Genomic DNA, 12,366 nt, shown 5'->3' on the forward strand with positions numbered 1-12,366 from the left:
ATCTGTTTGTACTCAGGTTAACAAAGCGTCTTGAGCTAAACAACATATTTATGACCTACAGTCTGCACCAGGGCAGTTCTGTGTGAAGCTCTACTACTGCCTGCGCTCCGCTGAAAGCAGAAGAGAACATAAAAGAGGAAATGAATGCGTGAGGGATGAATACGTGGCCCTGGGGGTCAGTTTAATGGAGTGAGACCCCCAGCCCCTATTGACTTCCACAGCTAAACTATTAACTCCTCACAATTCCCATGCTTTGGCCTCATTATTCATTTTCAGGGAGAGAACTTTTTTTTTTTCCTGTTTAAATAATTAGCGTTGCTTTCATTTTAATGCTTGCACTAAAACAATTAGGAGTTAATTGCTATTTTTGGTTGTAGAGTGAAAAGTACAGAAAGTAAATAAATGTACTTTAAGGCTTTCCCATTTAAACTAAGATTGATGCAAACAAGACAGTTTTCATTGATATTTTTCCAACATATTGTTTTTTTGTACACTACTTGTATTTCCATGTACATTTACTGTAATCCAAACATCGCTGCATATTTGTAAGTGCAATTTGTTGCTTAATTCGCATCATATTGTTGTGGAAACTAAGATACATTTTTCCGAAAGACTAGAACGTGAGCTCCTTAAAAATTCATGTGGCCTGTTGAGATGTCCGGTTAGCTAAGAATCCCACTGACTTGGCTGCATGAGTGTGTGGGTGTGTTTGTGAGAAGGGGGGTGTTATCAATAACAAGAGAGATGGGTATGTTTCTTTAAGACAATCCTATAAATGGTGGCCCGGTCACCGCCTCCTCACCGGAGGGGGCTGGATGCAGTTTGAGTTTTCCTTGGTGGGTCAAGTGAACCATTGAAGTTTGAATGGGCTGCCATGGCAGATTACTCTGCACAGCTGTCCCCCTACCGTGGAAATTAAGTTATGCCCCGTGTCAGCAAGTTTTGTGTTTTCTCTGCCCATCCCCCCCTTCCCTTTGCCTGTATACTCCTCTTCCTTAAATAGTTGAGGCCCCCACAAAGGTGCACATAAATAGAAAAGGCCTTCAGAGGAGTGGGTAATCATGGGAGAAAAATTCAGATTAGTTATCTTGGTATGAAACCAACCTGCATTCCTCCACAAAGAAACACACTTCCTGTTGCAAATCAGTGCATGTGCATACGCATCCAGTCTACACGTATAAAAAGAAAAGCCCCGCTTTTAAATCAGAGGGCGGCCCGAACGTTTTGTCTCTGTGCTTCTTGGACTGCATCCTGCTGCACTTGTGGCCCCTGCCTCATGTTTTGTTTATTTGTGGGGGAAGTTGTTTGTGTTGTGGTCACAGTGAAAGACAAACACTCCAGCTCTTCCAGCGATGTGTGAACATGCTGAGGACCTCCCCCTACAAAAGCCTGCGAGGCAGCCGGACCTAAGGGCTGTTACAAGCTGAAGGAGATGCAAGAGCTGCTAGAGCTAAAAGAAAACAGAATACATTTTGTTTCCCACAGGTTGAGTTCGGCCCTTTTGTAATTTACTTCAAAAAGTCAAGACTTTCTGACCCTCTTAAGATGTCAGAAATGTGCTTTCAAGAAGAAGCTTCAATGCTTGAGCTACTGTTTGTAGAGCAAGTTCTGAATATTCACCAGCATTACCAGCTTACAGACTGTGAAAGTATTTGCCCTCTTACATATTTCTTGTGTTTGCTCAAACTACTTTAATATCAGAAAAAAAACAACTTCGCTGAATAAAAAAACAGTTTTTCTGTTATTATTTTAGATATGTAAAGGGGAATTAGCTGTCAAGAACCAAGAACATAGTGGCCTCTACGTTAAAAAAGTTACTGCCCACATTATTAAATGATGAATTAAGTTTTACCCAACACTTTTGTGCCTCCATTTTACTGGCCAGGCCCAAACTGATCACTGCTTGACCTATAAAAATCAAGAAACTACTTAAAAAGAACCTATATAACAACATAAAGTAGACTACAAGATCTTAAAGACCAATGCACCATTCCTAAATTCATTAGGTTAAAGACAAGATGAGAAATAAATTCAATCTGTAAAGCTTTACTCCAGTGATCTACAATTAGAGCCAATGGAGAAAACATGGATTAGAGGTGAACCTGTCCAATCAGGGCTGTTCTACCAAAAATAATATCAAGAGTGTTTCAACAAATCATTCAAGAAGTCACTAAATATTTCAGAATAATATCACTGCAGCCTTCACTTGCCTCAGTTAGGATCGTTGTTCATAAATCAATGATAAGAAAGAGTCTTTGCCACAATGGCATAAGGCTAAACACAACATAGAGGCCTCTCCAGATCTCCCAAACAGAAATCCCCAAGACAAGACAGTCAAACACGGTGGTGGTGCTGGTGGTGGTGTGACTGTGTAGATTCTTGGTGTGGCTCGAGAATCTACACAATTTGCTCTGAATGATGAACAACAATGCTGGGACACCAGTTTGTGACCATGGGTTTAGGTGTGTTTTGATACTGCGTGGCACATATGAATGGTTCAAAAAATGACAAAGCACTCCAACACAGCTAAATTAAGTTTACTAAACATTATTCTGGCAAGAATAATGGAACAAATGTTAAAAGGCTCATGAAAGCCAATCATTGTAACTGCCTGATGGCATTAGTTACCACCAAGAACCCATTTGGCTAAGGACTGGATTAGATCGTTATTTCCCTTAATAAATATTTATGCTTTGGAAACAGCACTTCTCGGAAACAAGATAAATTTCCACATGCATTAATAAAAATCTAAAATTAAAATAAAGCTATAAATGTAAAATAGTGAGTGCAACAAGGAGCAACTGAATAACATGCCATACCAAACATACAAAACAGTAGATCATCAAAAGTGATACACATTCTTCAGAAACATGTAGGAACTTGATGTTCCACAAAATGCATTTCTTCTCCTCACATGCTGACCCACATAATGCATTCTTTAACATCCCAAGATACATTGCAAGACAGGAAATGGTGCGTCTAAGTTTCATGTCACTTCAACCTGGAAACATACACAACATAAATATGTTTAATATTTGTTTTTTGTTTTTTTCTAACCCTGACCAAATTCTTTAACCATTTTTAACAGCTTGGCACAAAATTGGCAACAAAATAGAAGATTCTATGTACAACTGAGATTGCTTAGTTACTTTATTCAGCAAGAGATAGTTAAATGTGAGGTGAATTATTATGAAGACAAAATGTGTGAGGGGTGTCTTCTAGTCTACTGTCACTCCCACCTCTGATGTGCAGCTAGATCTTTAACAATCTAACCAGGGCCCCAGGAAGGGAAAAACAATGACAATAGCGCTGTTACCAGCTGCAGGTTCCAATTAACTACAGCAACGTTGAATAGTGTCTCAAAACATCTGTCTGCAAGACATTAAAATACAGGAGCTGCAAATACTATGTTACATGTATGTCAGATTCAATATGCTGCTCAGTGAGACTATGGTGGCCAATGCATGAAGTAAAATGAAGGCATTTCTTCACAGATAGGTTGCAAATACGTAATTTTGGTCAATTTCAAGTTATTGTTGTTAACTGGGATGGACTGGTGACCTGTTTAGAGTTCATCCTAGTCCAGCTGCTCGTTGACCGCTGGGGAAAGGTGCAAGATTCCTGGAAACATAAACAGAGTTAACCAAGTATAAAGAAATTATTTTGGGCTTTATATTGTCTGGTTTTGTTTGTTATATTTCTGACATCAAGACAGATATTTGTTCATTATTCCATTTCACCTTTAAGATTACAAAATGGTTTGTCAAAGGCAAAATTTTAAACAAATAAAACTTCATAGAAAATCTAACTTAAACAAATTCTCTCAGCAACATAGAAATATTCTTTTCTTCTTCATTTAGCTTCCCATACTTCTTTTTTTTTTTTTACATTGTCTTTTTGATTTTTTCCAATCCTACACGAGTAACAGAACCAGTACGCAACACTTTGTGATCCTCCCTTTATCAGACACTCGGCAGCAACATTTAAAACAGTGAGTGTATCAAACGGCTGCCACAAACAGTCAGGTAGCAGAGCGTTCTGCTCGTGACAGTAGGATTAGTGCAGAAGGTTTTCTCTCAGGACCTGAGGAGTCGTGCTGTAGCTTGAGTAACTGGATTACAGGCCCTTTTTCTCATTTCAAAGGGTTGTGAACTCAACAGAGGTCTTGCATGATGGAATCAAAGTGGCAGCTGAAATAGTAGGGAGAGAAACAGCAAGGGTTTCTAAAAAGACCCCCTGACGTAGGCAAGCGGAGCAAAGGAAAAAGATTCAAAATCAACCATTTTTGTTTTGTATTGGTGCTGGTGTCTTCTGTGTTAAATAATTAGTGAACATTACTAGAGCCAGTCTGTGGGGGGAGGGGGTGAGCATGATTTGGTGGTGCTATATACTTCATAACTAAACAAAATTTAAACTATAGAGAAAATAAAACTGATAAAAGCAGAAGGCTGATTTTTAATCTGAATATGAACATCAACATAGGGTAGTCGTGGCGGAGCCCTTTCCATGGAGTTCCCTGTGGTAACTTAAGGGGGATTAATTCCAAATCCTTTCAGTGAACTTTCCATCTCAGTGCCTCCTCCTACATCTCGGCCATTTCAACTGTCCAGCCACTTCTGCATCACTTTCTGCTGCACAAGGCCAAAACAAACGCCTGTGAGAAATATCGTCAGCGTACATTAGCGTTAAAGTTCACAGTGAGATTTGAAAAGGCAAGCTTTAGGCCTATAGTGTATCGATGCAGAGGGGCAGTTCAGGATTTCTGAAGGATGGGTCAGAAATTTTAAAACATTATAAGTTGTTCATTTCTTATCTGCGGAAGATAAGAAAATTAACTTATCTCCCAAGTCCACGACCCCACACTGTAGGGTGGTGGGTAATTCTGCTGATATAGCATCCGTAGATCTGTTTAGTTTGCAGCAACACTTTAAGAAACTCAGTAGGTTTGTGAATTCTAGCGTGTCACCATGATAGGATGTCCGGACATGGCTTTACAACGTGTAAAGATATGCAAAATCAAAGTCGGGTCAGCTGAGGTGCACAGTAAACAGAGGTCACCAACTCTCTATACACAATCTTCAGTCCAATGCAAAGCGCGGCGTACACCAGGGCACCACTGGACTTTAAAGCGGTGGAGTTATGAATCAGGCCTTTCAATCTGAAATCCAGTAGATAAGTCTGGGTTTTATACAAAGGATCAAAGTGGAAGGCATGTAGTTGATTTTTTTTTTTGGTAATGTTACATTATCTAATACCTAATGTAATTGCACAGAGAGATACAGAAACTTAATTGACTGTGCTATGTTACATCACTCAACCAGGAAAGAAGTGATAAGTAGTTATTTGCTTAGAAAGGCAGAAAAAATAAATACAGATCTTCTGATCTGTATTTGCTTAGGAAGGATGGCAGATCTGAAGCATTCCCGGTTGGTTGGGAGCACAGCACCTTTGTAAACATTGTGCTGTGATAAGCTCGGGGTGAAGGGGTGAAGTGATCTGCATGGGGTGAAGTGTGGGCCGTTTTGTTCGGGAGGCCAAGGAGACAGAGCTTGGAAGTGAACTGAGCTCAGTGAAGCACAGTTGATGGCGGAGATACCTTACACATGCTCAAAGAGCTGGAACACAAACAGCCACAGTTTGTAAATCGAACCCAAAACCACCACTCAGACACACACACATGTGAGCACACACACCATAAGCAATCCCCTCTGCGCTCGAGGAGGAAGAGAGCCCATGTTGTCATTTACAGTGTTTAAAGTTCATTCTTAATTTTTAAACTTCAAATGCTGTGTTTTTTGTTTGTTTGTTTTTTTGTGAGAGCACAAAACTAGGAGACAGACTACAACCCAGAATTTACACCAATTCAATTTTAGGACAAGCAGGCAAGTTTTGTGGGATTTTTGGCACTTCATTCTTCTATTCACACATTGTGCATTATTGCAGCCTAATCAACACACGCTGTGCCTTTCCTAAGTGCTGAAACTGCCTGAACAAATGCGAGAAGCAAAAAGAAAGACAAGGAGGGGGAAGAGAAGGGGGAGGACAAGCTGGGCTGCAGAGCTATTCTCCTCCCTGGAAAGCTTCAGGCACGGTGGATCGCATTACCGACGCTGCAGGAAACTGACAAGGTATTTCATTTAGAAGTCGCTGCATTTGCAGTCGACAACAAAACGGGCATGGAGTTCTAGTAGCTTGCAATCTGTTTATAAAACAAAACTATGTAGAGAAAAGAAAAATGTTCTTTTTTTTTTTTTTTAGAACAAATTTGCTGGATATTTCTAGTTTTTGGAGTCGCGAATCACATTAAGGAAACACAGGTAGGAAAATGCTCCCTTCCCAAGCCTGTCACACATTTTTCCCCACTTCTTTTCTTCCAGCGAGGGCCCGAGCAGATCGTTCCCACATGCTTCCCCACCGCTCGGCTCTCCAGAGGTGTCAAGCCGGCCTGAAAGAATGAAGTGCCTCCCCATTGTGCTACCCAACTATTATGTGCTTAACATTTCCATGACAAAGATGCCACTCGACTTCTCCTCCATCCATTCAGCTGGAGGGCCCTTGTCCCCAGCGCTAATAAAACATTTTGCTGCACATCATGGATGTAAAGCACCGACCGAAAGAGACGATTCTGCAACGTCCTCCGTTTTTCTCCCATTTATTTATTTATTTATCTGCAAATACTCAGAAATCAAATGAATTCAAATGCTACATAAATTTCCCGGTGAAAGATCATTGTTTGCAGAAATCTGTGTGAGTAAAGAAAATCGAGGCAAAGTTTTTAGCTGTCATTGACTTTCAGTGAAGAGCTGAGTGGTTGGTGGCTGCAGAGGGGGGGGTTTGTTGATTTATGGCGACAGTTGTTTTTGACAAAAGGCAGCTAAATCAAGACATTGCAGGTCATTAGGCTATCAGTCAGCAGGGGGAAACTTCAACGAGTGTGTACCACTGTAGTTACGGACACAAGCGTTGGGGATAATCTCGGCAACATTTTGAAAAAGGCGAAAAGTCTTTAAAAATTTTAAGAAACAACACAAGGATCGCTGACAAAGCTTTTCATTAGTTTTGTCAAATTATTGTATTTTATTTGATTAAAATAGAGCATATTAGCTGAGCAATACTACAGCTTTCAACAAAAGCCATGATTACTGACAAAAAGTGACCTCTTCTCTTATCTTTCCGTCATGTAAAGTTTTATGAGCAAAAAAAAAACATTTCACACTGATTTACATTACTGTCATTCAGTAGGCATAAAATGGTTGCTAATGCAACGTGATCAGAAGTGCACATTAAAAAATAAACTCTTAAGTGCTTGCAATACACCCTATCCAAAATGTTCAGTCTTGCTCATTAAAGCTAGTTAGATTTTTTTGTTTGTTTGTTTATTGCATCCAAAGCATCAATTTATAAATATCTATGACTGAGTCAAAACTTTACAAAACTTCATGAATCATCTAGTTGAACACTGTCAAATGAAGCAATGTGGCACAAATAGACAACTCACAGTCGCAAATTTTATCTTCAAGTTTCCTTTATGCCTTCGGGGGGAAAAGATATCATTAAGGCAATAATACAGTGGATTTAGACATTTGCTTTTTAATCTAGACTTTACACCATGAATAAATCATCTCATAGCCTAAAACATAGAGGATTTTTTTGAACAAATAGCAAAGAAAATCTATATTAGCTATACAAGTATTTACAGTGCATTTACACCATTTTCAGTCAAAATAAATTCCCTTTAAAGCTGAAATTCTCAGTCTTTTTATACACATGCTGGCTATTTGGAGGCATGTAATAAATTACTGTTTCACTTTTACTCCTGATCTTATTTACAAGTTACATTAAATATTTGTAAATCAGGTATCAGTGGTGCCAAATGGCAACTGCCTTGTCATATACAAAAATAGTTCATACTTTACAGCTAAGGAGAAAGATCGGCAGTGCACAGCTGATTAAAACAGGACGACAATCAGAGTCTGTGACCGGAAAAGTAGGCAATTCTGTTTAGCTTATCTCATAAGCAAAGCATCTGCAGTGGTGTCAGATCTTTCGGATCCTTTTTTTTGCAGAGGATTATCCCGTTATGATGACGATGAGAACTCTGTTCAGTTTGTCAGGCTTTTACTAGCAGGTCAATGAGTGACAAAAGTTTTTGATTGCCTTTTTATCGGAACAATAGAAAACCCTTAGATTAAAGGAGGGGCGACAGACCCAAAATAGAAGCCAGCAGGGTCAGACCCCAGCGGCCCGCAGCCGGCAGAGAGGCTCTGCTCCACGGTTCCACCGTACCGTCCGGGTTGTCATCATCGTCCTCCTCGTCGACCCATCGTCCGCTGCCGTATTCCCTGTCTGGGTCTGGATTGTCGAAGCACAGCATCTTCATGCTGCTCTTAATGAACTCACAGATGGTCCTCTCCGACCCGTCGCACATGCACGTCTCCAGCTTCTGACCCTTGGGGATTTTACGCATGTTCGCGATCACGTTCCGGCAGGCGTTCGTGCAGATCGCGCCGTTAAAAAGTTTCCCGCAGTGGTGCAAGTAGTCCTGCATGGCGGAGCTGCACTGCGCGTCCCTCCCGCACTGCAGCCGGGCTTCTGTACAGCCCGTGCTGGTAGTCCTCGGCAGGCACGGCTCGATGGCCCGCTTGGTGCGTGCGCATCTCAAGTCTTCGCCGCAGCTGCAGTCCTCCAGAGCCGGGCCGCTTTTGGTCAAGTTGAGCTGAACTAACGAGGAGATGCAGTGGCTGGGACACCTCTTCTTAGCCCCGCTCAGCACGGGCTCGCAGGCCTGGACGTAGTGGTCATATGCGTAGTTGCAACCGGGCTCGTTTTTACAATTTAGGATGGCTTGCCAGCAGATCAGCTGCCGACCGTGGTGCGGGGAAGCCGCAGAGAAGCAGCCAAACATCAGAAGCACGCAGCCAAGAGGCCAAACAGCTCTGCAGAGACCATGCGTTGAAAGATTGGAGTTTGCCATGATTATGGCTGCTTGACTCGGCCAGACTCAAAGCAGTGTCATAAGTCCATCCATTGATAGTGTCCGATCTGGAGAAGTGTTATTTACTCCGGGCCAGATGGTGCGTTATCGGGCCCGTGTGTGGGCGTTCAGCGGGTTGCCACGGTGCCGTGTAATCCCGTCTCCAGAAACCCGTCAGCGCTGATCCACTTGAGCCGGATTCCTGCGCGAACCGTCCGCTATCCGTACATGATTGGGCGTGAAAAATGTAACAAATGAACAACTTAATCAGAAACTCAGGCGCACCGAGAGAGAGAAAGAGAGAAAAAAAGTTCCCCCCCAAAAAAGTGGGAGAGTTCTCATTACATCGAAGAGGAACAACTGCCTCCACTGCAGCGGGTCTCCGTTGTGCGGATCTCCAGGAACCGGAGAGAGAAGCCGGACAAGCCCCGAGTGCGCTGGATCATTAAGCGCTACTTGTTGGGGGGACTGGAAACAAACAGTACGAGGGGGGGAAACAACAACTCTTGTGGGTCTCAAAGTGGTCCTACGCTCCCTACCCCTTTGAGCATTTGTCTTTGGCTTTCTCAGCCCCCCCTCGCCATACATTTGTGAAGTGCGCCTCATTGGTTGGCAACTTGTTGAGGGTTTGTACGTAATAATGGGCGGGAGTTTATGGTGGGAGGAGGTCGAGCCTTGAGAAAACACTCCATGAGGAGAGGATGAATGCGCCTGAGTGTAGATTGAGTGGTGGGAACATTGCTCCTAATTATGTGGAGACATTATTGCGAAAGCTTTTTTTTTTTGTGCTCGCTGGACTAACTGCAATAAAACTGAGAACCCTGAAGTCATAATAAGATGGGATTAGTTGGAATAGAACGTAGGCTTATTTTTTTAAGTTATTATCTGCACTTTATTTTCCCAGTTTTCCCATAATACTCAACAGGCTTCCAGTTTTATTTGCACTTTGGCGATCAGAGGGTATAAAAAGCAGTAGTTACCCTTTTTATATCAGAAAAACAACAATCATCTTAATATTTTATTACATGAAACAATAATAAATGTAATTATAGATGTAAGGATACCTTCTTGATTATACTGTGAACAATTAATATACGTGAACTCTCTTCACATTTTGTTGTAACTACATATTTCAGTAAATTTAAAATTGGTTTTTATGTTAAAGATCAACTCAGTAGTTTTTATGTGGGAGGTCATTGTTGCATGGTTTCAGCATATTTTATTAAGGATTTCTTGACGTTCTGATAAATGATGCATCATTTTTTGGTTTTCTAAGATAAATATGATGTGACCTCAAGGCTGAATCATTATCTATCTTACCAACAGAAATGTGGAATTTGCTAAACAACTAAAACTCCAATAAGTTCTTGCTTTTGTAGCAAGAGAAAATCATGCTATCCCATAATCGAGGGATAAAATAAAGAGTGAATTTGTGTTAGTGGTGGACGACATGTAATGCTGTAGGTCCGTTTCTGTTCTAAATCATCTAGAATTAACGGCATGCTGTGAACGTTAGGGAAAAATCTGGTGAACTAACAGTAAATTCAAAATCCCTCATCACTGGATCTTTTTGGTAAATTGCCACTGCAAAAAAAAAAAAACAAAAAACAAAAAAAAAACTTTTTTCCATGATTGTAGTCTAAATGTTTTAGCAAACCTGTAGGGTTATCTGAAACCCTAGAACTGTGGAAGATTTAGCCAATTTATTACTATGTTTTTTTCAGATTCTGCATTGAAGATATGTTACACATCTTCACCTTGGTGAGATTTAAAATAGCCAATAAATGGGAATGAACATTTCATTTTGAAAAAAATTGGGGAAAAAAGAGTATAGGTTAAGAGGAGTCCAGATGCGGACTATGTTTTCTTCTTAGTAAAGTTCTACATAAAATTTGAGAAAACATTTTCACACTATAATATCCCCTAAAGATCACAGACAATCACTCAGATGACAGGCTTTATAATATTAGATTCAACCCCAGAATTTCACAATTGCACAGATGATGAACTGTGCAGCATTCTCACTAATTTAATCATCAAAATCCCATTAACTCCTCCTCAGTTGAGCAGTTGAGGGGAAATTAATTGAGATATAATGGAGCAGTCACCAAACATCATCCCGTATAATCTGTCATTACAATTTACGTTATGCTAGTTATTGCACCAGAGAATTGGCTGTCAGATGTTAAGCTGTAAGCTGATTCAGAGATGATTGTTTCAGCTGCAATTTCTCGATGCAGAAGTCATCGCATTTTTTATATCTTTAGATTACTGCATCATTTTTCATTTGCATTGCCAGAAGAAATATTGAACTTTTTATCTTTATAATACATTTCCCTCACCTTAATCGTAATCGTAATGTGCTGCTCAACACAGCAGCACATTGATACTGGTAACAGCATTAAACCTTTTCATGTCATTCAAAGTCATTTGAACCCATTGATTCCAAAAGTTTACTTGGTTTAACGTCATTTTCTCTGCACCGAACATCCATCCATCCATCCATCCATCCATCCATCCATCCATCCATCCATTTTCTTACACCCTTGTCTCTTAATGGGGTCGGGAGGGTTGCTGGTGCCTATCTCCAGCTAACGTTTCAGGCGAGAGGCGGGGTCACCCTGGACAGGCCGCCAGTCTGTCACAGGGCAACACAGAGACAAACAGGACAAACAACCATGCACACACACACTCACACCTAGGGGCAATTTGGAGAGGCCAATTAATCTGACAGTCATGTTTTTGGACTGTGGGAGGAAACCGGAGTAGCCGGAGAAAACCCACGCATGCACAGGGAGAACATGCAAACTCCATGCAGAAAGACCGGAGCCGGGAATCGAACCCAGAACCTTCAGTGCAAGGCAACAGCTCTTGCACTGAACATAGTACATCTAAAATAGATGTAAACTTTGCACATAGAGAGATGAAAGTCTTGATGCAAACAATCAGTTCACGTCTGACTGGAAAAGAAAAATTAAAAGTGCTCTATCCACAGAACAACATCTGTTGTAACAGATAATACACAAGACAATATTCATCCTTTTGGGTTCTCCAGATAAGTGACAATATAAGATTTTACCAATATATTTGGAAAAACAATCTCTTTTTTTTCCTTTGGCTTTTCAATTTAATTACAGTGATGTCATTAACAGAGTAAAAAGAAAATTGCACGGTGGTGAGGATAACTGGGCTTCCAATACTTTTTTGTTTGCTTTTGTTAGAAAACCATGAGAACAAATAAAAACTAAAAATAAAACTAATAAAACCATCAAACATTCTTTCACTTGGTTTTTTTGTTCTTAAACACAGTACCAAATAAAACACTTATTGCAATTTGCTGATTAGTATGTTCAGTATTGAGCTATTTTTTTCTCTTATGTATACAACTTGAC

The 12,366-nt window shown here is 40.6% G+C and overlaps 2 protein-coding genes across 3 annotated transcripts in view; both read right to left on the reverse strand.

Annotated features, from left to right (window-relative positions):
* Nucleotides 1-12,366, reverse strand: part of LOC103469961 (uncharacterized) — a 100,287-nt gene that overhangs the window by 33,676 nt on the left and 54,245 nt on the right. The gene's annotated exons all lie outside the window — the stretch shown is intronic.
* Nucleotides 7,508-9,602, reverse strand: gas1a (growth arrest-specific 1a). The gene has a single exon (XM_008418050.3). The coding sequence runs from the start codon at nt 8,972-8,974 to the stop codon at nt 8,189-8,191; it is 786 nt and encodes a 261-aa protein (XP_008416272.2). The 5' UTR covers nt 8,975-9,602; the 3' UTR covers nt 7,508-8,188.

Source organism: Poecilia reticulata, chromosome 9, assembly GCF_904066995.2.
Source record: "Poecilia reticulata chromosome 9, P_reticulata-male-v2, whole genome shotgun sequence".
NCBI classification, from domain to species: domain Eukaryota; kingdom Metazoa; phylum Chordata; class Actinopteri; order Cyprinodontiformes; family Poeciliidae; genus Poecilia; species Poecilia reticulata.

What these genes read in the sequence shown, in the direction of transcription:
- gas1a (XM_008418050.3), bottom strand. Translation starts at nt 8,974, where the DNA reads ATGGCAAACTCCAATCTTTCAACGCATGGTCTCTGCAGAGCTGTTTGG.